The sequence below is a fragment of the Orbicella franksi genome, chromosome 1, assembly GCF_964199315.1.
Source record: "Orbicella franksi chromosome 1, jaOrbFran1.1, whole genome shotgun sequence".
In the NCBI taxonomy this organism is placed as follows: domain Eukaryota; kingdom Metazoa; phylum Cnidaria; class Anthozoa; order Scleractinia; family Merulinidae; genus Orbicella; species Orbicella franksi.
The window spans coordinates 12,945,154-12,971,978 of NC_138145.1; the positions used below are offsets into that span (position 1 = coordinate 12,945,154).

Genomic DNA, 26,825 nt, shown 5'->3' on the forward strand with positions numbered 1-26,825 from the left:
GAGCTTTGCCTTTCTAGTAGTGTTTGAAGGAAGATTGCGTGACTAGCCCAAAGAGGCTAGGCCTGTCCGTTTGGTAATGTTGCAGTCAGATAAAACTATTACTAGGAAGTGATAGAGGTTACTTTTTTTCATTAAAGTCAATTTGTATGTAACGACTTACATGCACTGCTCCACTCAGGATTGTTTCATGTATCAACCAATCAAATGCGAGAAGATAGCACGTGTTAGTTGAGAAGAAAGAACCTTCAGTCTGAACAACAAATTTAATGCTCAATACTAAATGCGTCATTTTCTGTGGTAATCCATTAAAAATCTTCCGTAAAACTAGAAGTCTAGCATCAGTCATTTTTGTCTTGAGCAAGTTATAGTTGGTGATTGCTGAACTACATGTAGGCTCAATTACCAGCACCCGCTTAGGGGCGGACACGAGAAAACGGGGGAAATCGAACCTAAAATTCATGTTGCGTAGTAAGAAAACAAGAAAATGAATACTTTATGTTCACCCCACAGCTGTGGCTTGCACATGCACAGAAATGTGAAACGAGCGTTTGATCCAGCGCTATCTTCTCTCTTTGGAAAAGACAAGAAACCAGTCTGTCGCTCCTCCAGAGAGATTGGACGAGCAGGAATTGAAAGATCTGATAACTCGAGTAACATACGAGTACATACGAGTACATACGAGTACATACGAGTACATACGAGTAAAAATACGAGTACATACCAGTAACATACGAGTACGTCCGGGTAACATACGAGTACATACGAGTACATACGACTACGTGCGAGTAACATACGAGTACATACAGACACATACGGTAATATACAGGTTATATACGAAAACCATGACCCGCGCACATGTAAAACTGAAATAGAAAAATGGTACATTTCGTGTTTATTACTCTCCTGCCATTGTATGTTGCTCCTATGTATTCATATGTAACCAGTGTATTCGTATACAGCCTGTATATTGCCGTATGTGTCTGTATGTACTCGCATGTTACTCGTATGTAGTCGTATATACTCGTATGTTACTCGTATGCAGTCGTATGTACTCGTATGTTACTCGTATGTACTCGTATGTACTCGTATGTACTTGTATGTACTTGTATGTACTCGTATGTTACTCGTGTGTACTTGTATGTACTCGTATGTTACTCGTATGTATACTCGTATGTACTCATATGTACTCGTATGTACCCGTGTGGTGTTTTAGTCTTTTACTATTTTGGGGGAAAAAATGGTTCCCCCGTGCTTAAGTTTACTTAAGCTTACTAGCAACACTCATTCACGGCAGACTAGGTATGCCAACTTCAATATTGCTCGCCCTGTTATCAAACGTAAAACTGAAGGAGGAAGAACATTTACTGTGACTGCCTGTCAAGCCTGGAACAGCTTACCGCTATCAATGCGGAAAATAGCGTCGCTTAATTCTTTTAGGAACTCTCTTTGGAAAAAAAATTTTGAAGAACAGCAGCTTTTAAATCATTTTATTCCGTGATTTAGTTATACTTTTTGTATTTTAAATTGATTTTATATCTTATCTATTGTATTTTTATTCGTTATATTATCTCATAATTATGCCATAGTTTTAACATCCGTATTGTACATAATTTTTAGAGGGCCACTGGTTTGTTAATTAGTATTTTTATACTATTTTAGTGCTACCCTCTTTAAATAAAGTCTTTACTTACTTACTTACTTACTTACTTACTTACTTACTTACTTACTTCGCTTAGATCCCGTGTTTTCCAACTAGACCGCTTGTTTTCCAAGACCCCGTGTTTTCCACTTAGACCCTTGTTTTCCACTTAGACCCCGTGTTTTCCACCAGACCCCGTGTTTTCCACCAGACCCCGTGTTTTCCACCAGACCCCGTGTTTTCCACCAGACCCCGTGTTTTCCACCAGACTACGTGTTTTCCACTCCCCGGGACCCCGGCTCAACGTTTTCCATCTAGCCCTATTGGCCGGTACGGGCGGTACTCACTGGTCAGATTCTTGAAGCGTCTGTGATTTAATTTGATCAAAAAGCTTTTAGTGGCCTAACATTCGGGAAAGTCGCTCTAAATCAGTTTGTATGCCTATTAGAAGGTCGTTTGCGTCTACTAGCATTTCTTTTCAAGAACAGTTAAATTTCCTTATGTTATGTACGTCAAGGGTAACCTGCGGGGTAGCTGGAGGGCTCAAAGACCTCAGAGGCCCTGCCGGCTAAAGAGGATCGCAGTTCGGACGGATTGTAGCCCGAGTAACGTGCTTTCCTTACGCTTCGATCAAACTGTAGCCTGCAGAACAGGCGGGTTTGCGGAACCGCTAATCCGCCTGTTCTGCAGCAGGCTAATCAACCTGTTCCCCTCATCCCCAATCTTCCCGGTTCGCCGCAGCGGTCGAAACACGGGAGATAATTGTCAGTATTGAAAAACATGTCAGTGCAGTCCGCGTTTGAAAGATTAATGTGACAGCGCCCTTGCCAATACATGACGTGACCGACATTGGACTCCTATCATATTTTGGGAAGTCAGGATTTTGCGTAGCTTGCCTTTTTGGGAAGGAACTATCAATCGACGGTTTCGGGCAAATTTGGACGACAGCTTGTGTTTTGCCCTTTGTCCAAACGCCTAATTTCTCGTGTTTGGACCTCCAATTCACAGCCTGTTGGTGATGAATCCTTTCCCTGGAAAACAGATTGTAGATGCCCATATTCGTGAGTTACAACTGTTTTTGTTGTTTAAAATAAGCTTATGGCTCACGACGCCTGTTAACTTAATGCCTCAACATGCCCGGGAATCTTTAACCGCCAAATTGTACAACTGTATGTTATGGCTCAGTTTTCGACCGGTACCAGTACCCGACCAGTGGAAAAATAATTTCAATTTTTGTGTCGAGCTTGTTAATCTCTAGGAAACGAAATACTCTCAAGGAATGCCGAACATTTCAACTTTGGAATAAAAAGTTTCTGCGCGCCATAGCTTGTGAGAAACGCACACTTGAACAAACCTCCGTTTACTCACATGCCTGTCACATGCTTTTCGCTGGGCGATAATATATACTACCGCTATACCGATAGACTACCCATGCTGAACTTTAAGTCTGATAAATGTGATATTTTCCGAGAAGTTTTTCTTTATTTTAAGTCTGATAATACTCGAAGAGTTCAAGTGACCAGAGCATTAAATATTACCTGAAATTGAATTTTTCTTGAATGACAACAGATCGGAAATTTATGTATTCACAAATGTATAATTTCACTGTGCTTTGTGCCTCCAGTTTCCGACCAGTTTATCCTGAATGTGCAAAGTTACCTAAAAAGTATCTTTATAGTTTCATCTATGACTTTGCTTTAGGATATTCATTTTATGTCACGTAGGCAACAAAAGGAAATTCTAATGATTCCGTGATGCGTTGGTTTTGCGTGACACTTGAATAACAGGAACCGGAAGAAAAAAATCCGTTCTTCTTTTTATCAAGGTGCTCGGTTCTTAGCAAGGCGATTTCTTTTTTCCGAATCGAAGGCCGAACAAAAAAGCGAAATACATCGGTTGGTTTCGGATTAAACTACGTTGATTTCTACATTTTGTCTATATTGTAGTGGGATACCGGGCAACTAATAAAAGAAGCTTTTCAGAGATGGCTACGAGGGCAAAGACACTTTCGACGTCATATTAAAGAGTAAATGTATTTTCTCTGAGCTAAATTTCAGACCTCAAGCGGCCGAACAGGGGAGTATATAGTAGTTTTAAATGTTTGGAGTGGTCGGATGCTGGGCAACATACTGTAAGCTGTGGCATTCTCCTCTCTCCGTTATAAGATTCCATACAGTGTAGGCATCTTGATTGTCCTAGACAGCAACCTGAACCATTTGTTATGCTTGTATGAGAAGCTCTCTTCAAGGAAATAGCCCTCATCTCCAGGCAGGGTGTAACTGTATCAGTTTTTTGAGCTGGGGATCTTTGGCAAGGTTTCTGAGTAGTGGATAGCATAGACTTATTGGATCATGTGTACTTCAGGCATCCGTCAACTGAGTATCAGTCAATAATATCGGCTGATATGTTGACAGAGAGTCGGCTGACATATCAACCAATACTCAGTTGAGTCTTGACCGACATATCGACTGACATCAACGGACACGCATATTGGCCGACACTTGACCGATACATCACTGCCACTTGGCCAGCACTTGGTCGATATGTTACCGACACTCGGCCAACACTACGCTCATTTGGTTGGCTCTTGTTACTGAATTCTATCTTCTCTACTCAAATATTAAATAATCTTTTCTAGCCCTTTGAGAGGTTCTCTCAGTAGCCGTTGTCCGTTTTTGGCTTTTCATTCCGGCAACATTCATCTATGTCAAAGACTGTTTTTCCAGCTATGCTTTTTCCTTGTCATCGTTCTTTTATACGACCCTCGTTAATTTCGGAAGTAGCAGCCTCTGGGGCTTGTTGCTCTCAGAGGGTCATTACTTTCGGGGAGCAAAAAATGATATAAAAGTTGGTACGACTACGCTCTCTTCCTGCCGCATGGATGAGTCATTCATTTCTAGACCCTGTGATATTTCACAATGCTTCGTGGCATAAGCAATACCTTCCCTTGTTGCAGACTGCCTTAAATCAAGTTGTTATACGTAACTTTCACCTGACTATTGTTCAGTGGAAAATAAATATGCTATTGAATCTGGGTCTCGCTATTTTTGGTGGTGTGGGGTTATTGAGGGTGGGCTCGCTACTTTGGGAGGACTTGTTACTTTTGGGGGTCCCTACTATTGGGATTTAATAGGGGCCACAATTTTTTGATCTTATTTTCGGGAGTCTTTTCTTTCGCAAGTTTACAGCCGGTGTTTAGCAGTAGTTGCTTTAGCTGTCAACTGCTATTGATTTTTCAGCTTTGATTTGTTAGTTACATTTCTTTGGCATTTCCTCTTTTATTCATTCCTTCATTCATTTGTAAGCCGCAGCAATGAAAGTTGCTACTAAGAGTTATCGCAGCATTCCAGCATAAGATATCTATAATTCAAAATGACGGCAGGTTGAGCTGTATCCTCATTCTATCAACATGTGACCATACGCGATAGAGACTCTTCTTTCGTGTTCCCTTGTGGGTAGGAGACTGCTGCTATTTCAGCAAAACAACGGTTAACAATACACCGATACCACCAACAGTTGACTGATACACCACCGACAGTCAACCGAAACACCAGCGCCTGTCGATCGCAACATATTGGCCGAGTGTCAACCAACATACTAACCCGATAGTGTCAACTGACATTCTTTTAACTTGAACAACATGTAGACCGACACTTGCTGACTCTGGGTCAACATATCAACCGAATATCAGCCGATATGTCAGCATATCGGTCCTGACAGTCAGTCGACATATCAGCTGATAGTATCAACCGATACTCGGCCGACAGATGCCTTAAGTACACATGATCCAACTTATTAATAACCATATAATAATCATGTATTGAGCTGCGCCTTTGGGAGAGGTCAGCATAGGCTCCTTTCCTGAACAGCAGCTGGTAATCAACCCTCTGTGACTTAAAGGTACCAGGCAGAACCCATATTGTGGGAGAAATGGCTTTGAGTCATCCCAGTAGTTCTTCTCTATAATAAAATATTATATTCATAATATTAATTAAGAAATAGAAAACATGTACCGTGTTTCTATCGAGTTTTAGTATAAATCTACTAGTGTTCTTCTGGGAGGCGCGGTGGGCTCATGGTTAGTGTGCTCGTCTCCGGATTGAGCGGTCTGGGTTCAAGCCCTGGCCAGGGACATTGTGTTGTGTTCTTGGGCAAGACACTTTACTCTCACAGTGCCTCTCTCCACCCAGGTGTATAAATGGGTACCGGCGAACTTAATGATGGGGGTAACCCTGCGATGGACTAGCATCCCATCCAGGGGGGGAGTAGAAATACTCCTAGGCGCTTCATGCTACAGAAACCGGGATAAGCTCCAGCCTGATGGGCCACTTGGCTCGCATGCAGACTTACTTTGCCTACTAGCATTCTATCACAAATGCCATTCTCTGATTGGCTATGCTACTCTATCTATTCTGTGATAGATAGTGAGTAGTGTAGCAGCGTGCCCTTGTTAACAAAATGACAGCTGCTTTCTGTGAAGAGGATTTAGTCGATTAAGTTTAGAAAGACTAGTAGATTTATACTAAAACAATTAGATTATTCCCTCTCAATTTCTATCGCCCGATAGTTGACTCGGGCTGTGCCCTCGTCAACTTATTTTATCGACTCTTATTTTTATATTGTGAAACAGACAAAGCAAATAATTGGTATATTTGTCTTCTTTCAGATTTATTGGAACCAGACAAGTTTTTCTATCCCTGGCCTACTCCAGATCTGACTGCCATTTATAGGCCTTTCAAATTCAGTGACCTTGAAAGTGCGATAAATCCTACTCCCACAAGGAAGGTGGTGTTTATACAAGCAAACCAGACCTATGAAGAAACAGGTAACACAACATAATTTGACTTCACGCTATATAACCTCATGTTTGACAGTTAATTTATGATAGGTGTTTTGGTGACCTTTAAACTTGTAGAATTTAATATGCCACTAATCAATGCAGATATGTTATGTTTTTTTTTGTGATATGTAACCACATAATTTGGATATTTTACAATATAGGGTGGCCTGGAATCCAACATTTGCAACAAATTGTTGGCAGTTGTGTACAACAAATGTTGCCATGCATATATTGCATTGAAATGTTTTACAATATGTTGCATAATTTGTAATGTTGTGTAGATTTGGCCAGGCTTTTAGAATCCTGAGGTCCATTTAGTGTATGTTTATAAAACCTGCAAATATGGAAAAATGTTTACCATTAGAGAATTTGAAGATAAAGTAAACCCAAATCACAGGCAAGATTTTCATTTTTTAATTACTTCAAAATTAATTTTTTCCCCTACATTCTGGTAATTCTTAAAGGCTTAATTCCTTTCAAATTTTGGATGATCAGACATCCATCACTTTTCTGTAGAAGGTTTTTCAGTGCAAGTAATTGGGTCTAGTGTCTCTGCTGTGCTCAGTCCAATTGGCCTCTCTGTGAATCTTTGTAATTCCTCCACAACATGTTCCTGCCAAAAAGAAGAAAGAATATTTGATAAGTACTATTTGACAGTGTTGATTAGATTTAATTTCAGTTATTAGTAAACCAGAAGCATTTACATGTAGATTGTGCCTCCAAAAAAATGAATGTTTAAATTATCAACCTCAATTATTTTTATTGCATGACTGACAAGCAGACTGGATATTGGAACTGGCCAATCAAAACTCAACAATTATTGGTGTCATTGGTTGGGTTGATCTTACAGATCCAAAGGTAATTAAGTTCTTTTGAGAATATTAATTAACAAATTATAACGAAATATTACATTATTTTAAATGATCTAATGAGATAAGATGGAATTTATACATGTATACGTAGTTTATACATGGTTATTAGATGTAATTTCTGCTTTACTAGGTAGTGTTACAATTTTTACTAAAATTTTTCATGTTATATTGAGTATATGATAGAAGTTTCAAGAACAAGAGAGAGAAACAATTTTGTAAGCTGCGGGCCAAGTGCTTCAAACGTAATTCTTGAGTTTCTTTAAAAATTCGCAAAGTTCTGCAAGTGTATATCTTTCAGCAATTCATGAGAAGCAAATTCCTTATTAATAAATTATAAAGTACAAAATAAGATGCTGTTAATGAATATCAAAGTACTGGAACTCAAATCAGCAACAGCCGGTGTGGATTCTAAATATTTAAACAGAAGTATTTATTTTTAGGAGAATTTTTTTTTTACATTTATTTGCATATTTATTATTTAATAGTGTTATTTTCCAATTGTCTAATGACTTTTAGGTGGATGTCATCCTGGACAGGTACATGAAGTATCCAAAATTTAGAGGGGTGAGGAATTTTTTGGAAACAGAAGCGGATGATTGGTTAAACCAAGAGTCAGTTCACAGAGGTTTAGGTACACTGTATGCAGTATTAAGGACAGTCACTGTATATGTCTTAAGTAGATAGTAGATACAGTCAAACCCCTGTGGAGGGACACTACCCCCTGGGCATACATTTACAAATTCGTCTGGATGAGGATACTTCCAAAAGGAACTATTGTTGGTGACTGACGTTTCAGCAACCTGAGTGGAAGTCATTTTGTAAGTGGACCCCTGTAATATTTTTGGTCAGTTCCCATGTAAAGGTGTCTGCTTACGAGAGGCTCTTCAGTTTTTTAGCCAATGATGCCCACAGACAAAACGATAGTGAGTTAAAACTTCCACTGGTTTAACATTTGACAACTATATCTGTGTGAGTCAAAAAACCGTGAACACTTTGATTTGTTTCTGACAGGTCGAATGTGTACTGATGAGGGGGGTGAATAGGGGTATGCAAATCCGCTGATCTGTGCCTTTTTTTCACCAAATTGGTCGATCCATCAATACTTTTGTTCAAATCCAAAACCACAACCACATCTGGAAACAGAAGTGTAAAAGTTCAAAGGTAAACTGGTAAATGTGAATGCCATTGTTAATTTCATACAAATAGTAAAGAAGGCAACATACTTGACGACTATAACTCAGTACAATTCCAATAACAGTCTCACACCTGAGTTTAAATGAGTTTTGTTCGAAAAAAGAAATAATTTGGATGAACTTATTAACATAGCGACCAAGGCTGAAGAAAGATCTATGATCCAAATTTCTTTTAGGGCCCAAGATCTGAACATCAAGACAGGCACAATCCAGAATCCGTGCCAAAATTCACAGTTGGTCCATGATCCACTGTGTTTTCAAAATCTGGGAATTCACTTGATTTACCGCAAAACTCCACAATCTGTGCGCTTTTTAAGGCCAAATCAGTCAAACCAAAAACCTATTCACCCCCATCACTGAGCAATCATAGTAAAGTTCAGGACACACTTGCAAACCAGAAAACGACAAACCAACTACCGTTACTGTTTGGGATCTGGTTTTCTCGCGCCTAATCAGCTTTTTCCTTGCTACACAATAACATTCCATTCCATAAATATTTCTGGTGTTCATGGTTTTCTAAGTTTCACAGTTATGTAATAGCTTCTCAGCAATGAATGCTCTGGTTGTTATGGTGGTGGACCAAAGTGAAGCTCTAATGAACAGCTAACACTTGACACATCAGCTTCCTAAACTCACTTTAGCAGTTAATTAACCTTTATCAACTTAATGTGCATAAATAACTAATTGATTGAATTATTGATAGCTTACTTAGCCAGGCCTTGACTAGTAGAGAAAAAACTGAACATGTGGCACCAGTTTCCCAGCTCTCTCTGTACACATTGCAGACCTATGGTGTTTGGTTATAAGCCAATTTGGAGTTTAAAGAACTAGTGCATTGGGCATGCATTTTTATCCCTAATTTATTCTCTCCTTTTGTTATTTGAAAAAGAAAATGAAAGAAGTGAATAAATCAGGGATAAAAATGCTTGTACACAGCACTAATTCTTGAAACTCCAATTTTACTACTTGGCTTATTGGAAGCCATGCAATTTTACCTTTTTTCCACAATTTTTCTTTCTACTTACTGACCTAAAGCAACTTCATCCAGAATTAACATTCTAAAACAATTGTATTTTTATTATATACTATTTGCTGCACAATTAGTTTTAAAACAAATCTTGCAAGCTGTGGAAACAAAATATTTTAAAGATGTGTTAAGAAAACAGTAGTCTGCAGCTTTTAACTCTTTTTTCTGTGTCTCCTTCTTTCAGGATTTCTTCAAGAAAGAGGACTCACATATGATTTACTTGTACAGTTAGTAAATTTTCCTAAAATTCCAGCAATAATTTTCATGTTATCCCTGGTCTATTATATTTTAGTTTATCAGGCAATTTATTATTTTGTTGTATGATACATTTTTTTGTTGCTTTTACATTTTCGTGTAATGTGTGCAGATTTGGTGGCCACTCTCAGTAAAATAATACAGTTGCTTTTTGACTCTTTCATTTAGAGCAAGGCATCTTAAACTGGCTAGTGATGTTGTGAAGAAATTTCCAAAGTAAGTGTTTGCATGCTTTGTTGAATACTTGATTACAGAGTGGCTCTTCAGGATGTTTGAGAGATGTTTGTTTTAAAGAACTTCCACGGCACGGATTTCCTAATGTATTGTCCTGTTTTGATTTTGATCTCTGTCTGGCCTGGGGGGTGGACTCCCATATAAAACGGTCGGGGGTACTTATCGGAAATTTGAAAAGCACCCCCAAGACGTACCAAGATCCTTTTTTGTGAGCGTGGCTTGAAATGTTTTTCACCCTTAAGAGGTAACAATTCTACAAACAACACATTTAATGCGTTTTTTGTAGAATTTATCTCCTGTCATATTTTTTTCGGCTCAATACCCTATAAGGTACCGCACCATTCCCCCCCCCCCCCTGAACCACTGAGGCTGATCACCCCAAGAGGTACCAAAACTGCTTTTGTAACCCCTAAAAGGTAGGACGTCAGCACCCCCGTCTTTTTTATTTGGGGACTGATAGCCGCAGAGGTACTTTTATAACTGGACTTTCCATCCCATTTGCAAAAAGAAACGTGAATTAAGAGCCACAAGACAACTGTAAATGTGCAACCAATGTTATTTTTTTAGAGCGGTTTTCAGTTGAGTGTCGTAAGACCAAAACCAAACCGATTACGTGCCAATGAGACTACTGTACTCTGCCAATCTCAAACCGTGGTAAAACCAAGAGCAAAGTAATTGCCTGATTACTATCAACACACACTTGAAAAACGCTCTAATGTACGTGCATGTAATGACTCCGTTCAAGCCAGAATTGAAATCTCCTTTCTTGGGTTGATACACGTGCAGTCAATAAACACCAGTCTAATATAGGATATCAACCTATTCCCGTAACTTGAGAGCAGTCTTATATCGATATCGAAGCGGTCAACTGAAATAATTACATTAAGAATTTACCTTAATATCCTTGTCATGGCTTAATAATAATTTGCGGCAATGTGCATATGGTGAAGAAGAGTCTTGAGAACGTTGAAAATCTGAAAATAACTCTCGCCGCAGTAACAATATTATGCAAGTAACACTACAAGGAAGTTGTTGCTTATCAGCGTTCACAGGTCTTGATTATAACTTGTCTTTTTCCAAGAAGGGTCCAATCAGGCTTAGAGTGAAACACGGACTGCGCTTGTCGATGTTATGTGCTTATCACAGTATCGACACAGTAGTGCAAATCAAAGCCAGAAAATGTATGACAGCTCTACCGAAAGCGGTCAAGAATCAAGACTCCTCCGATTTGTACTTACCATTCAGAAGAAAAAAAAATTGACTTGATTTTATTTCTTCTGATTTCAAGTTTGAAGTTTGTGGTTGACCATGCTGCAAAACCTGAAATAAAGAAAGGAATGGTGGATGACTGGAGAAGTGGAATGAAATTGTTGGCTCAAAATCAAAACGTGTATTGCAAAATGTAAGTAAAGCCCGTGAGTGGTGAGTCTTTCAAGTTCAAGTATTTAATCCAGTGTAGTGCAGTGCATTTTAGTAATAAAAGGCTTTCTGGCAGTTTCTTTGAATGTGCGAAAATTTGCAAAAAATTGAAAATACGTTCGGTAGATCGAACGTTTGAGACATATATTCAGTTTCTGTCAGAAAAGTTTCTCGTTTTGAGTTGAAGAAATTAGAGAGATTTGGCTAAGAAAGGTTGAAAACGAAAGATCCATGATGGTGTTAGGAGTAGCCGAAGCAAATTTTAAATAAGGCTCTTGAATTGATTATTCAAGTCGGTTGGGGTTGCAATGGTCAACGTACGTGTCAAATTGCACGTAAAGAGAGAAATTACCTTTTTTCCGCACGGTTGAGAAACACCGTTTAAGGTTGTAATTGGTTTCGTAACAAAAGAGCATACTTATTAGAACAGATACTCATGTATGTTGGAATAACATAAGGGTTACAGCTCTTCAAACCCCCGACTGTGCAAATTTATAACATTAAGTCTAACCCACATCATCATAAGGTTACATATCCGCAAATTATCTCAAAATACCCTTCTTTCTTTGCAGCTCGGGATTTGTGACGGAAGCGTCCCGCGAAATGTGGAAACGTGAAGATTTAGCCCCTTATGTGCAGGTCAGTTTCCACTGTGCGGAATGTTTTTCGTAACTGAGAAATATAACTGCATGGGAGTTTTTTTTAGTCAAACCAAGTGAAGATTACATTAATGAATTGATTATTTGAATATGGAACCCGCTAATCGTTTCAAGAATGCAATAATGAATTTATTACTTGAATAGTGAACTCGCGCTAGTCCTTTCAAAAATCAACATTAAATTGATCTTCTTGAACATGAAACCCATTAGCCGTGTTCTTGGAACGACTAGTGGGTTCAATTTTCAAATAATCAATTTATTAATGTAATCTTGAGGGGTACGCTTCACTTGGTTTGACTGTAAATAGGTCACAGCTCCTCGACCTTTATGAAAACTCAAAATTAGCTAAAATTTTGTTTTAAGTTAAAACGTTGCTGAAAACGCGCTAGTTCCGTGACTGGTACTCAGTCTCCCGTCTGTCCCCTTTCAGAAAGTATGAGAGAGGTCTACGAACCAATCAGTCTGAGGTGCCAACTTGAAGATCTGCTTTTGATTTGACCTCCATGGTTTCTGTAAGTTAATTGGTTGTAATGCAAGCCATATAATCACTGATTTATCAACCTTTAAAAGAAACTATGTCTCGAATTTGATCGGTCATTGTTTCCTTGGGCTCTCAATGTCCCTATAAGACTCTCAAAGTCGCAAGGTTTCGTTGCTCCATTATATATTGAACTACCTACATTTGTTTTGTAGCACGTGACTTCCGTATTTGGAGCAGACCGCTGTATGTTTGGCTCTGATTGGCCAGTTTGCACCCTGGCAAGAGATGGCTCTTATGAGCAAATCTTTTGCGCTTACTTCCAGTGCGTTTCACATCTCTCAGAAACGGAGAAGGAAGCGGTTTTCTGTGACAACGCCGTGAAATTTTATGGACTTAACTGACGAATGAATAATAACTAGTTCTAGTTAGAGATTTATTACCACTGCCTTGGTATATAGTGCAAATTTCTAAACCTATTTCACAAAAAGGGTCATTATAGGAAAGTATTTGCGCTATAGTTCACAGATATAGATGATATATGAGAGATAATTGATAGGTACAGATTTTAATGTAGCAAATATTTTTATCTTTTTCATAATTGTACGTAGTTATTTTATCCATTTAATTGTGTATTATGCACGGCTTCACTATCAACCTTTTCCATGAATATTTTTAGCTGCCGTGGATAAATAACTGACTAACTAACTAAATAAATAAATATTAAATAAATAAGAACAGATAAAGCTACATTGGTCACCTCTCTTCCACACAGTGTAAACGGCATGTGCTGAGTGGTGGTAGAAAGAAAAAAAGCGTCTGTCGCACATTTGCGCGCTTCACTAATTTTCACCCCTTACTCTGTGCGGATTAAAGATTTGACTTTACGGCTCGTAGCAGGTGCAAACTATAATTCCATTCCACAAATCATGCGGAAGCGGACTGGTGATAGCGTCCTACGCAGACGGTCTTTTTTGGGGGGTTGTCACGCAATCTTCCTCCGTCACGAACGCCTGCTCATACACAGGGCTATTCACGTAGCCTAATCACAGCGCACTTCCCGATCAAGGCAACGAACTTTGGACCCGGAGACATTTTGCAAGGGACTTCAGCGGATACGAGCTTTGCCTTTCTAGTAGTGTTTGAAGGAAGATTGCGTGACTAGCCCAAAGAGGCTAGGCCTGTCCTTTTGGTAATGTTGCAGTCAGGTAAAACTATTATTAGGAAGTGATAGAGGTTATTTTTTTCATTAAAAGTCAATTTAGATGTAACGACTTACATTTACTGCTCCATTGGATTGTTTCGTGTATCAACCAATCAAATGCGAGAAGATAGCACGTGTGAGTTGAGAAAAAGATCCTTCAGCCTGAACAACAAATTTGATGCTCAATACTAAATGCGTCATTTTCTGTGGTAATCCATTAAAAATCTTCCGTAAAACTAGAAGCCTAGCATCAGTCATTTTTGTCTTGAGCAAATTATAGTTGGTGATTGCTGAACTACATGTAGGCTCAATTACCAGCAGCCGCTGAGGGGCGGACACGAGAAAACGGAGGAAATCGAGCCTAAACTACATGTTGCGTAGTAAGAAAACAAGAAAATGATACTTTATGTTCACCCCACAGCTGTAGCTTGCACATGCGCAGAAACGTGAAACGAGCGTTAAAGAACACTTTGTAGAGGAGAGAAGGATTCGTCACAACAGGGTCACCACATCAGTGAATAATAGATCAGATCGTTATTTTATTGCAAAGATTTCCTATTCTTGATTAAAGTGAATAAAATTCATTTACTGGTATGCCGTACTATGATCTATATTGAACAACAGATTTGCAGGGGTACATCAATAGCCCAATTTCGATATATTAAAATTCAGCCTAAAACAATGGACCTCGGTACGAGACTCCGGGGAATAATCCCCACAAACTCTGTAGTTAGTCCCCGGAGCCTCATGCTGAAGTCCATTGTCTTAGGCTGTATTTTAATATATCGAAATTGGTCTATTCATTAGATATCAGTTTTGTGTTTGATCTCTTTCAGTCGCTCATAGGATGCAGTGGCATTTCAATGAATATGGCATGACTGGGATATGAATAGCCCATTTTCGAGTTGCCTTTTGCTTCTGGGTCAAAACGAGACCATTCATATGGTAATGTTCTGGGGTTCAACTGAGGAGCTGGAGGAGGAGTTGGACGATGTCACTTGCGATCAGGCGTTCCTTTTTTGGCGAACGGGATAAGGGAGAAAGAGAACGGCTGATCGCAGGTTAGGACGGTTGCTATGGAAAATCGACACTTCAGTGTGGCCCCTGGCACAGAATCAAACGTAACTTGTTTAAATAAAGAAAAAATTAAATTAAATAAAGTAACTTACCAAAAGGCCCTTAGATTCAAAGGTTAGTTGAAATAGGTCAATTTGGATAAATCGTAACTTGGCTCCGGGGCTTATGGGAATGAAACAAAAGAATCACATCAAGGTGAATATCCTATGTTTTGTTCGCCCATGCCAAACTCTTTTTTGGTTTGGCAATAACCAATAATATTCGACCTATTGTAATCAAATACGGTGGAACCCCGTTAATCCGGTCACAGACGGGCCCAAAAATCTGGCCGTTTTAAAGGGGTTCTGTAAATAAGAAAATGACTGACTGAGCTTTTTTTCAGACCAAAATAAAGTGGCTGTGATAACAAGGTGACCGTATTAACGGGGTGGTCGTAAGGCGGGGTTCCACCGGTTTTAGCCAGTCAATCCTAGTGCTGACCCACAGGGGACCCGAACACTATCAGCAATAAAAATAAAGGTACTGTTATTTACCATGTCATGCTATGTACCTGTGTCTTTTTTAGTCGTGTAGAAGGGATTTGAATGAAGCGAAGGCGGTTTACATTAATTCCGAATATTATCTCGTTTGCCGCATTGTAATTATGACGCTTCGATTACGCGTCTCAGGTCGTTAACTATTAACTCTGAGTTAATAGTTAACGACGTTACTCGAAACTTGAGACGTGATCGGAGCGTTAAGCGTCATAATTACAATGCGGCAGACGAGATAATATTCGGAAATGTGAACCTCCTTCGCTTCATTCAGCGCTGCATGACGGACGAACACAAATCACTGCTGTCGGTCATGTATGTGTGACTGTATCGATACTGAAAAGCGGGACTCTTCAATCAACGGTATTTAACACTCTTCAATCCACGACTCTTGAGTATGGAGAACGTTTACGAACCACTATTAACTGCAGTAACGCTTGAAGATTTAACAGATTCACTTTCTAGTGGAGACATTGCTCTAAGCGAGGAGCAGCGTGGATTTCTTGATGCAGTTCGTGAAGGGCGCACACACGAGGTTCGTTCGTACGTGCAGGAGAAACATGTTGATGTAAACTGTGTCAACTTGTCGGGGGAAACCGCACTGCAGCTAGCGGTGAACAACGACCGCCATGATATCGCAAAATTTCTGCTCGAAAAGGGAGCCGAAGTCGGCACGACATTACTACAAGCTGTTGCAAATGGGTCGGTCGACTGGGTGAAGGCATTGCTCGAGTTCGTGAGCGATACCGAGCCTCAGGGTGCAAGTTCAAGCAATGTTTCTCAGTTTTCACAACAGACAAGCAAAGCTCAGTACAGAAAATTCATTTCGCCTTTGATGCTGGCTTCGCACAATGGTAACCGAGAAATAGTGGAGCTTTTGCTAAAGAGGGGATATAAGATTGAAGAACCGTCATTCCACAATAGATCTTGTGATGGCAGTGAATGCGAGAGCTTCGGAAAGCGATTGGGGACTTCGCTTTATCGTTTGCATAGCTACCGAGCGCTTGCAAGCCCTGTTTTCTTGTGCATGTCTTACTTACTCGAGAACTCCAGCGAGAAATCCGACGAAGAACGAGACATAAGATCATCGAAAGACCCAATCATCCGAGCGTTCTTTTTAAATCGGAAGTTAGAGAGTCTGGTGGAGACTGAGTATGAATTCAAGAACGATTACAAGAAGCTGTCGGATGGATGCGAGGAGTTCGCGGTTTCGCTTCTCGCAAAGTGCCGATCGATGGAAGAAATTGCTTGTGTGATGAATGTGCCAGGTATTGATCAGTTAGAGTACGTGGAGGTTAGAGGAGGAAAAGAGGCCCAAAAGTTGAGCGTGCTGAATTTAGCCATTGCAAATAGGAATGAAAAGGTAGGGTAAACTATTTTTAAAAAACTTAACCGCGCGAAATGTCCTGTGATTGATAGTGGCTTTTTAAAGAGCTACTCAAACAAGGTGAAGGCCTTTGTTAAAAAAAAAAGGATGTTTTATTAGGAGAACTTTTAACAAAGATGTTTGTTAAATGGTTGCATCACCATGGTAACAAGATGCAAGCACCTCAGGGTGTTAATCGTCACTTTCTGCATGCCTAATGCCCCGTTTACAGACAGGTAAGGTAACCCTAGTGCTAGGGTGACCCTACCCAGCGGGTCAAAGATAGCCCGCATTTACAAGCGAAATGTTTCAGGTAGGGTTACCTTACTACCCAGGACAACTCTAGCTAGTCACGCTTTAGTTAACCTTGTAAATAATATGCACAATCGATAATAACTTTATTGCAAAACCTATTCTCACTTCAATTACGGGGTTTGTAATTCAGTTCCACTGAAATACTGTAATTTTAATTTCTAAGCTCAACTAAAATCCCAGACAGTTATTTTTCTTTAGTTTTGGATGAATTTGACAGCGAAACTATAAACAATTCTGCAATCAAATATTTTCGTGACAATAGTGCCAAACAATGCAATCATTTGGTCTCAAAAAGCTGTTATTCAAAATTTTTTCTATCCAAAGCAAAACTAATTAAATAAAACAAAATGTGAGTTAATACAATTTTTCTTAGGAAAAAAATAGTGTTTGCAACAGCAACCAGAGATTAGTGCTGACCTGATAGGTCACTTGGCTTTACATGCAGACTTCTATCCAACCATGACTGTTGTAAAGAGGTGTCTGTCTACCCATAAACAGTAGAATCATGGCTTTGAGTCTGCAACCCTAGAGCTGGACAAATACCTCTCATATCAGTCATGGTTCTACCTGACTTTACTCCAGTTGTAAATTGTAAGGTGCTTGTTAGGTGCTTGAAGGACTGTGGGAAGGATAACATTTTCTCATTTGAGAGGACTGGGGAAGAACATGCTCGTGGTATTTATTACACTGAACTGTGGCCATGATGTTCACTCCAGTTGCCTATTGACCTATAGCTAAATACATAAAACTCATATCTTTGGTAAATGCTGTTTTTCAAAGCAAGAAAGTGAATATTTGAAAAGTGTTTATGTCTGTTAAAAAAATCCATTTTTTTGTTGTCACTGTCCAAAGAATGAACCTAAAAACTTGGAGTTGCATGTAAAACTTGTGTGGATTTTAAGATCACAACCTTGTATCCCTTCTATTCAATTTTGATGGAAGTTCATATTTCCGCTTCATTTTGTCAGTCATGGGATGCTTCCAGAGGAGGTCCCTCACCAATCCCACAAGTCTTTGCAAAATACCCATAGCTCCTTGCGCCAATGAAGTATATTATGCTACATTGCAGTTTCTGTTGTCACACATTGCCACTATACTCTACTAAGGGATAGACCATTATATTTTGAGGAGGTGGGCTTTGACAATTTTCGGGGGTATGAAATTTTTTTTCTCACTGTTAGGTTGTGCATGACACTTTCTTTTGGGCAATAGCTTGTGCATGAAATTTTTTGAAACCAAACACAGGACCTGGATAGTAGAAAGCACCTGCTAGATTGTTTTTTTTTTTTCGGTGGCTCTCCTTGCAAGAATTTTTTTCAGCTGTTTTTGTTGTGCAGGAACTTTTTTTGGAAATTGCCCAAAACCCTCCCCCACTCCAAAAAAAAATAATGGTCCGTCCCTAAGCATGTGTAAGCGTTGCATGATGACCCATCGTGACGACACGAATAACAACCACAAAACGGATCACCGTCACCTGTAAGCACAATCTGCAGTCACGTGTCCCCAGTGATGCTTTGTGCTCACAAACATACTCTGTTGTTTGTTCGCAGTTTGTAGCTCACCCCTACAGCCAGCTCATGTTGAACTCAGTTCTATACGACAGATTAGGAGGATGGGAAGATTCTGGCTTCCTGGCCAAGCTGATGTTGGGCTTGCTGTTGACAGTTTCGGGGCCATTATTAGCCCTATGTTATTTCTTCTTACCCAACAGCCGGATCAGCAAGCTCCTACAGAGACCAATCTTGAAGTTCACGAGTCACACGGGGTCATTCTGCGTGTTTCTTATGCTGCTCATTTTTTCTTCGGTTCAAGACAAATTTTATGATGTGCTTCAGTTTCAAATCTTCGGTAAGTACGTTTTCACTTACCTTTACCTCTGTCACTTTGTTGTTTTCTGTTACAAGCCAATTTCTTTTTGAGATGAATAGTATGTTCTTGCGTGAAAGTTTTCTCCCTCTTATCAAGTGCGTTTCGCCGCTTGCAGGCTCGCCAGAATTTGAAGTCACAACGTTTTCTGGTTGCCATAATAACAAACTAAAAAGTTGAGTCGTTAATGGAAATAAGACAAGATGCAGTCTAAATTGCGAACAGTCCGCGCTATTTTTCCCCTGAGATTTTTCCAGCGAGAAGCGACAAGGCATCCCTGGGTCCTGAGAAAACTAGAATTAGAAAATTGCCGCAATTAGCGAGCAGCAGGCGTATTTAAATACGAAATGACGAAATGGCACTACGGTTAGCCTAAATTGTCTTAACAATCCTTACCAATTTGATATGCAAACCAACCTTAAAATTTCCACAAAAAAAAATCTAAGACCTTTTTCAATTAAACCAATCTTCAGCTGTCGTTTAAAGGACGGAAAGGGGAGGAGGGATGGGATGGGGCAGAACAAAAAACACGTGTTACTTTAAAAGCGCAAGTTTACAAACGAAAGTCAAGAATTCCAATAACGTAACAAATAAATCAGTTTATTTAAGCGTCATGGTATTTAGCACCCAATAAATGACGAAACAGATATGGTAAATAGAAATGAAAGCTTGTCTAAAATCCCAACTGGTTGGAGTCTGACCAGCTGGCTATTTACAAGACGTGGAGGAGTTGAATTCGGGACCACCGAACACAAATCCATCTAGTGGCAGGGAAAACGATTAGAACCCGGGAACCCGGGTGAAACATCCAGCGTCTTAACTACTAGGCCACGCCGCCTCGACGTACAGCGGGACTGAGATAACAAACGGAACTTCCCTCCTTTCGGTTTGGGAAATTACATACGTAAAATTGTTTCACCGGGGTATAAGACTGTGTGTAAATTAATAAAGTGTGCCGCCATTCTTCGTGGAATTTGACGCTGTTTTACTTGGTAGATGTCCTTATAGCGCTGTGGATTGCTGGTTTGCTGTTCCAAGAGGCAAAAGAAGCTTTCCGTCAGGGTAAAGAGCGCTACTTTTCGCGATACTGGAACTTCGTCACGCTTTTCATGCTGGGAATGTTTGTCATCTCTGGACTCTTCTGGCTTGCTGGATTTTTCCTGTCTGTGGAGGGCAAGGGGACCTCTGAAATACCTGTCCGTGAAGCATTAGTGTATTAGTGCGAAAGAGTCCGCCTACCGCTTCATTCTTTTGTCCAATGCGTTCTTTTCCATCGGTTTGGTCTTGAGCTTCATCAGTGCGTCCAATTCATTCCAAGTGAACTCTGTTCTGGGTCCGCTGCAGCTGTCACTTGTGAAGATGTTTCGGGATATTGCGAAGTTTCTGTTCTTGTTTTTGCTGCTGTTTCTTGCGTTCGGTTGGGCGGAGAGGAAAGTGTACTCTCGGTATGTTCAAGCCAGGGAAGTCTTTATTGGGAATACGACTGAACACGAATTTGCCCAGTAAGTACTTCATCAACAGATATTTCCTACCCTGATATTAGTAATAATTCACAAATAACCCTGTCGCAAAGTTAATTCAAATGACTCGCATGGATTGGGGTGCCACATGCATGTGTTGTCAAGATGACTTGATATTGGCCAAGTTCTTTTTTTTGGTACGTTTATGGACAGAAAGGGAGTGGAGATCCATAAACACGCAAGAAGCAACGAGGCCAATATCCGGCCATCTTGACCGAACAAACCGGGTCTACAAAGGAGTTATTGTCTGGCAGAAAGATAGCCTCTCCGGGCGTTTTTTCAGGCGCCGTTTTTCGTGCTGCACTCCAACTAACTCAACGCCTGGAAGAGGCTAGCAGAAAGAACAAACTCTTTTTGCGGAATACAGCAGCGGGCAAGATGGCGCTATCCTGTGCGGTCGGGATTACGCGCTGACCCGAGCGCGGATATCATATTTTTGGTGTTTTTTATCCCATGTAATAAATCCGTTATTGACCAAGGTTGTCCGGTCAAGATGAGTGAATATTGGCCTCGTCCGGTTTTTACCTGCTTATGGATTTCAACTCTGTCTCGGACCATGAACTTGCAAAAACAAGAACGCGGCCAATATTCAGCCATCTTGACCTCACGCTTGATCTGAATTTTGCTTTCCTAACGTTAAGATGGAGAGATAAACCATATATGTACGTAACGCTAAACTTTGCATTTTACAGGTTTGGAGGAAGCCTGAGGTTCTTATTCTGGGATTTGTTTGGAATGTCAGAGCTGTCGGAATTAAGCACGGAGAGGAACTTCGTTATCACTCAGTACACTGGTGAAATACTGCTGGGACTGTACAGTATTCTGTCTATTCTTGTCGCCATCAATATGCTGATTGCCATGATGGCGAACTCTTATCAGAGAGTCGCGGTGAGTTGACCGTGTTACCCCGGCTAAAGGTCCGAAAATAACATCTATCCTCACTCTAGATTTGAAGCAGTCTTCTACCGCTGCTTTCGGGGAGGCCCTCTGCTTTGGGAGTCGCTACTTTTGGGTGGCAAAAACCTGCACCATATGTGGACCGATCCATCTTTGACTGATAAAATGTGTAAACACGATAATACAAAAAGAGAACGACGAGAAAAAAATCATTTCCATTACATTTTTTTTGTATAGTATCAAAGCAAAGTAAATCATTTTCTTTGGAATGATAATCATCATCAAGAAAAACAACATCGTGTTATTTTAGTGCAGCTTGTTGTATCTTTTGTTTCCACTGTGTCTCACTACAAGTCAAGTTGCATTTGATTTGATGGTCATTACGTTAGCGATGTGCTAGCAATCGTGAAATTTAACTCCAATTTCTTTGGGGGTCGCTACTTTCGGAATTGTACGGTTTAAGAGGAGAGGATAGAGTCAGCTACTATGCATATGGGGCTCGCCCAAGCACGGAAAAGTGGAAGTGGGCGTTTTTAAGAACTTAAAACGTGATAAAGACGGCGCTTAAGAATTCCCAGTTTTAAGTTCTTTAAGTTCGTTAGAGTTTTAAATTTGACGGCCGGTTTTTAATTCAGTGTATTCAATGTTTGTTCCCAAAGGACGACGCGGATATTCAGTGGAAATTCTCTAGAACCCGGATGTGGATGCCTTATCTTGATGAGGGCAACGTAATGCCGCCCCCATTCAACCTCATTCCCCCCCCAAAATTGGTATTTCATCTTTGTAGAAGACTGTGCGCTGATCCCGCGAGCTGTGTGGTGAGTTAGCTTGCTCGCTAGGAGGCATCAGGAAGTTGTATGGAGGTTGTCTTCGTTTCTGGGAGGCGCGGTGGCCTCATGGTTAGTGCGCTCGTCTCCGGATCAAGCGGTCTGGGTTCGAGCCCTGGCCGGGAAATTGCGTTGTGTTCTTGGGCAAGACACTTTACTCTCACAGTGCCTCTCTCCATCCAGATGTATAAATGGGTACCAGCGAACTTAATGCTGGGGGTAACCCTGCGATGGATTAGCATCCCATCCAGGGGGGAGTAGAAATACTCCTCGTCACTTCATGCTACAGAAACTGGGATAAGCTCTAGCCTGATGGGCCACGTGGCTCGTATGCAGACTTTACCTATCTTTAGTTTTATAACAATAAAAACTTTGCCATTTGATGCCTGTATTTACGATCGCTGAACTGTGTTTTACTGACGTTCGACACAAAGTCATTCCTTGTACTGTCACACTTTGATATCACGAGAAGTATTGTATGACAATGAGAGACTGCTATTACAAAAGTGTCGATTCGTTTTACTCCCAACTGATAATTTAGTCAAAAGGGTTATTGTAACGATGATATACCTTTGTTACTGGCCAGTTTTCATGTCAACTGCTTTGCTTTGCTTTTTTTAGCGCGAATGCTGTGCCGGTCGAGATGAATCAGCATCAAGACTAAGAGATAAGGTCGACATACAGAGGGTAAGTGACTATTCTCAATTAGGATGTCACGCACATGCCTACCGTGACTGACTCTCTCCCTCGCTAGAATTGAAGTGAATTATTTATCTCCTTGTATCTGGGAGTGTGTTAATCTTATTTATTCTCCTCTACGTTAAAAAAAGCCTTCCAACTTCCGCTTAGTGCCCTCTCTCGAGCTCCTCCCCGCAGTTATGACTTGTGTCTTTCTTAGCTACTGTCTGTTTCCGTCTCCGGGCTCGATTGGTCCTATAACATATTCTAGCTTGGGGCGTTTGGGAATGAGAGCTCCCAGTGAGAAAATACAACGATTATTACGGTCAGGGAGCAGCTCCGGGCCGGAATCTATGCGTCGTCTTTTAGAAGGTGTCCCCTGAAAAGTGTAACCAACGGAAAATTATTAGAGTTCGAGGTTGTGGGGAATTCGCGATAATCACGTTTGAGGTAATTAGGGTCAACTGTACTTAGAGAATCTAGTGTTCCTGTGTGGCCATAACCGCCACTCGGTGTATCTTCACCGATCTAGCTGAGACTGTCTGGAACTTGTGTCAAATCTACCGTTCATGGGTGACTAGGGTGCGTTTCTTTGGTAGAGTACAAGAACGGAATCTCATGTGACACATTTACTTCACACCTAAGGGACGCCTAGAGAAACGGAAAGTCCAGAAATTGATCATTTGTCTTGACAAATTCGTATACCTTGTTCGCCTGGAGAATTTTGAAAAAAGAAACTAATACAACGATTACGTACAGCCAGGTGTGCAGCAAGTCATTTGAATGATCTCAATAGATTCGACTGCATGGTACACCTGATTAGAGTTTCTAAGGCCTAGTTTTTACAATTAAACAGAAAAATAAATAAAGCACTGTTTTTGCACTGCTGTACTCATTGAGGACACTGTACTCAAACAAATGTTCAAATTGGTAGGATAGAACTGAAACGTTTTCAATAATTCCGAACGGTGGGCAATTGGTGTGTTGATTATGTATATGGCGCGGTTGAGGAGTTGAACTGGGGAATACTCGGAACAAATCCGGCTTGTGGACCTCGAGACTTACGTTAAACGCTTAATTCACTCGGCCACTTCCTTCACTTTCTCCGCCAGTTTTGTGTCCTTGATTGTTTTTTAATTTGTTGCTTTTATATTTTATATTTTTTAATTCAGCGCTGCGTTGTGATGAAGCGTTTGATCCAGCGCTATCTTCTCTCTTTGGAAAAGACAAGAAACCAGTCTGTCGCTCCTCCAGAGAGATTGGACGAGCAGGAATTGAAAGATCTGATAACTCGGTTACAAGATGTATTGAGAAGACGTGAGGAGAGCAAACATGCTGCTGATGCAATTAAGAGACAAACAAAGGTGAGTGATGAGAGGTCTATGTTTAGTCCCATCATACTCTTATGTGAGATTACATTAAAGAGGTCTCCAAACTAGAGATGTGTCCGCATTAGCGAAGTGTTTCCATGGAAGAATTGTCTGCTTTACTGAGAACAGTGTCCATCAGGGAGATATCTAAATTATTATTAGAGAAGTGTCGACAGTCTAATGCGGACACCTGTCTAATATGGACACTAGAAAGGTGTCCTTATCACGGTAATGTCTGCTCTAGAAAGGTGTCCACTGAAAGGAGGTGTTGATCCTAAAGATAGAATAGAACAGAACTGTGCGGGACGTAACAGAGCAGAGCATAGCAGAAATGATATTGACAGGATGATTGCGGTCGGTTTGGAGGGTTCTTCGCGAAGGTAAACCCACTGTTGCCGGTATTACTTACGCTTAGATGGCGAGATGACTTCTGTTTCCTTTTTCAAACGCTCTGATTCGAACCTTGGTCAGCTTTTAGTAGGTATTCGTGTCGAAGGCAATTTGTGAAGAGTTAACTAATCTCTGTACCTCTCTCTTTTTATCATCATTCAGGGAGAAAACAAAGTAGGAGTACAGGATAAACAGAGTGAGACTCACTCGCGTCTGGATAGCGGCACGATGCTATGAGCACTTAACATCAACAGATCCACAAGTTTCTTCATTTTATCAAGTGTGTTAGCATTGTGTATTGATCAGGCGTACGTACGCGGTCCTATTTCACTTCGACGTACTCTGTTATTATTCTCTCCAGTCTCCAAGCAATTCATTTCGATTTCTGGAAGATCAAAGCTCAAAAAGTACTCATTTTAGCCTCGTTACGAAAGTGAGAACCTAAGCTGTGTACAGTAGTAGGATAAGCGAGAAAACAAAACATTCCCAATGAAACCGACGTATTCTGAAATGGAGAGAAGATTAACATAAGCAGCTCTACAATAGACCGTTTTATTTTTTACTTTGATAGATAGCCATTGTGTCTCATTCAGGGTATACAAATAAGCAGTAATGATAACATAAAAGATAAGTTAAAAGTAATAATAAATATATACCTAGAAAAAACTACTCAAAAAATTACTCTTAACTTCTTTTTTCATTTTTTTTTTTTTTTTTACCCTAAGGCTGCATTATCAAACGCTGTTAGCATTTTTACGATAAGCTCTAGATTTGTTGTATGTCTGCCAAACGGTTTCTTCAGCATTGTTGCGACGGGCGAATGGAGTTATTACAAACATTTTTATGCATAACACGGGAGGCGTGGTGGCCGAATGGGAAGTACGTTTGGCTCCAGATCAAGCGGTCTGGGTTCGAGCCCTAGTCGAGATCTGTGTTGCGTTCTGGGGCAAAAATATGACAGTGCCGAACACAACTATTATGGGCCACTATAATGGCTGCCAAGCACGTCATTACTTAAATAATGATGTTAAAAAAAGCTTAATACAATGACAGCTTTTATTACGTGGAAGAGACGACGACACATAAGCTAACTCGACGTTTAATCTCCACCTCGTGTACTCTCTCTCTACATCCCATAATACTCTAGACTGGTGTCCAATCCTCTAACACCTTCCCCCTAGTAAAATGAACAATTTTACGTTAACAGACTATGAAGAGTATCTTGCTGGTACTTTAACTAAACGTCCTGAACGTGTCCGTTGTGCAACAACTACTGAGTTCCGTCTTCTTAGCGAACTTAACAGGCTTAGTGGGCTCGGATTTACGTTTTGTAGAACTAGGTACAGGATTTGAACTAGACTTTTTGGTTTCCGAGGAACGGACTTTGACATCAGCTTTTGGATTTTGGGCAGATTGTGTCTTCTCCAGATTGGGCGGCTTCCCTGCGGGTTTGAGGTGTACATGGTTTCTTCTGAGGAGTTTGCCATCCACTTCAACATCGTATGAATGAAATGGATGGTTCTGAACATTAAGTCCTTTTCTCCAGTTTTGTCCTTTGGTTAGTCCTTCAGGCTTGATGGTAACCGTATCGCCAGGTTTTAAAACACTAAGATCTTTGGCAGTTCTGTTGTAATACAGTTGAGACTTGGCTGTTTTCTTAGCTTTTTCTTCCAGGACCGTGTCAGCAATTTCCGGTGTAAGCAGAGTGGCTTTCATAGGAATTTCAGATTTCAGTCTTCGGTGTAGAAGACAAAATCAACAGCAACTCAGGGCTCAGCCTCATTCAAGAAAAAGTTCACCAAGACTTAGAGGTTTTAAAAACTTTGATAAGTAATTTTCCTAGTTATGTTAAAGATCATCTAATACCTTTTCTAAGGCTGAAAGTTCTGTCCTTTAGAGCTGGCCAGGTATCCTTATTTTATGCGAAATGGATGCAATTGACCACAGATCCTCATATCTTGCGTACAATTGCTGATGAAACAATTGAATTTTCTTCCTATCCTATTCAGCTATCATATTCTCCCAACTCTGTCTGTAAAGGCCATGTTGCCCTTGTCGAAGCAGAAATTTGCTCACTGCAAGAAAAGGAAGTCATTGTCCCATGTCAGCATGAGTTAGGAGAGTTTATATCTCCTATATTCTCAGTTCCCAAGAAAGATGGTAGTG

General features: G+C 40.4%; 1 protein-coding gene, 1 long non-coding RNA gene and 1 pseudogene across 3 annotated transcripts in view; 2 read left to right on the top strand and 1 right to left on the bottom strand.

Annotated features, from left to right (window-relative positions):
- LOC145491645 (uncharacterized) overlaps positions 1 to 26,825 on the bottom strand; it is a 59,365-nt gene that overhangs the window by 2,655 nt on the left and 29,885 nt on the right. The gene's annotated exons all lie outside the window — the stretch shown is intronic.
- Positions 1,801 to 14,421, top strand: LOC145491488 (L-fucono-1,5-lactonase-like). The gene is made up of 9 exons (XM_081470728.1): positions 1,801 to 2,700; positions 6,306 to 6,464; positions 7,261 to 7,337; positions 7,868 to 7,982; positions 9,756 to 9,798; positions 9,995 to 10,042; positions 11,349 to 11,462; positions 12,052 to 12,118; positions 12,832 to 14,421. The coding sequence occupies exons 1-9, from the start codon at positions 2,658 to 2,660 to the stop codon at positions 13,018 to 13,020; spliced, it is 855 nt and encodes a 284-aa protein (XP_081326854.1). The 5' UTR covers positions 1,801 to 2,657; the 3' UTR covers positions 13,021 to 14,421.
- Positions 15,643 to 25,258, top strand: LOC145491191 (short transient receptor potential channel 6-like; annotated as a pseudogene). Its single transcript, XR_014049788.1, has 8 exons — positions 15,643 to 16,793; positions 18,662 to 18,959; positions 19,974 to 20,479; positions 21,190 to 21,385; positions 22,054 to 22,212; positions 22,843 to 22,908; positions 24,072 to 24,263; positions 24,822 to 25,258. The product of XR_014049788.1 is annotated as a short transient receptor potential channel 6-like (transcript).

Coding starts and splice junctions, on each gene's coding strand:
- LOC145491488 (XM_081470728.1), top strand. CDS start 2,658: ATGAATCCTTTCCCTGGAAAACAGATTGTAGATGCCCATATTC. Junction 7,338..7,867: donor TTGATCTTACAGATCCAAAG/GTAATTAAGTTC, acceptor AATGACTTTTAG/GTGGATGTCATCCTGGACAG. Junction 12,119..12,831: donor ATTTAGCCCCTTATGTGCAG/GTCAGTTTCCAC, acceptor TTTGTTTTGTAG/CACGTGACTTCCGTATTTGG.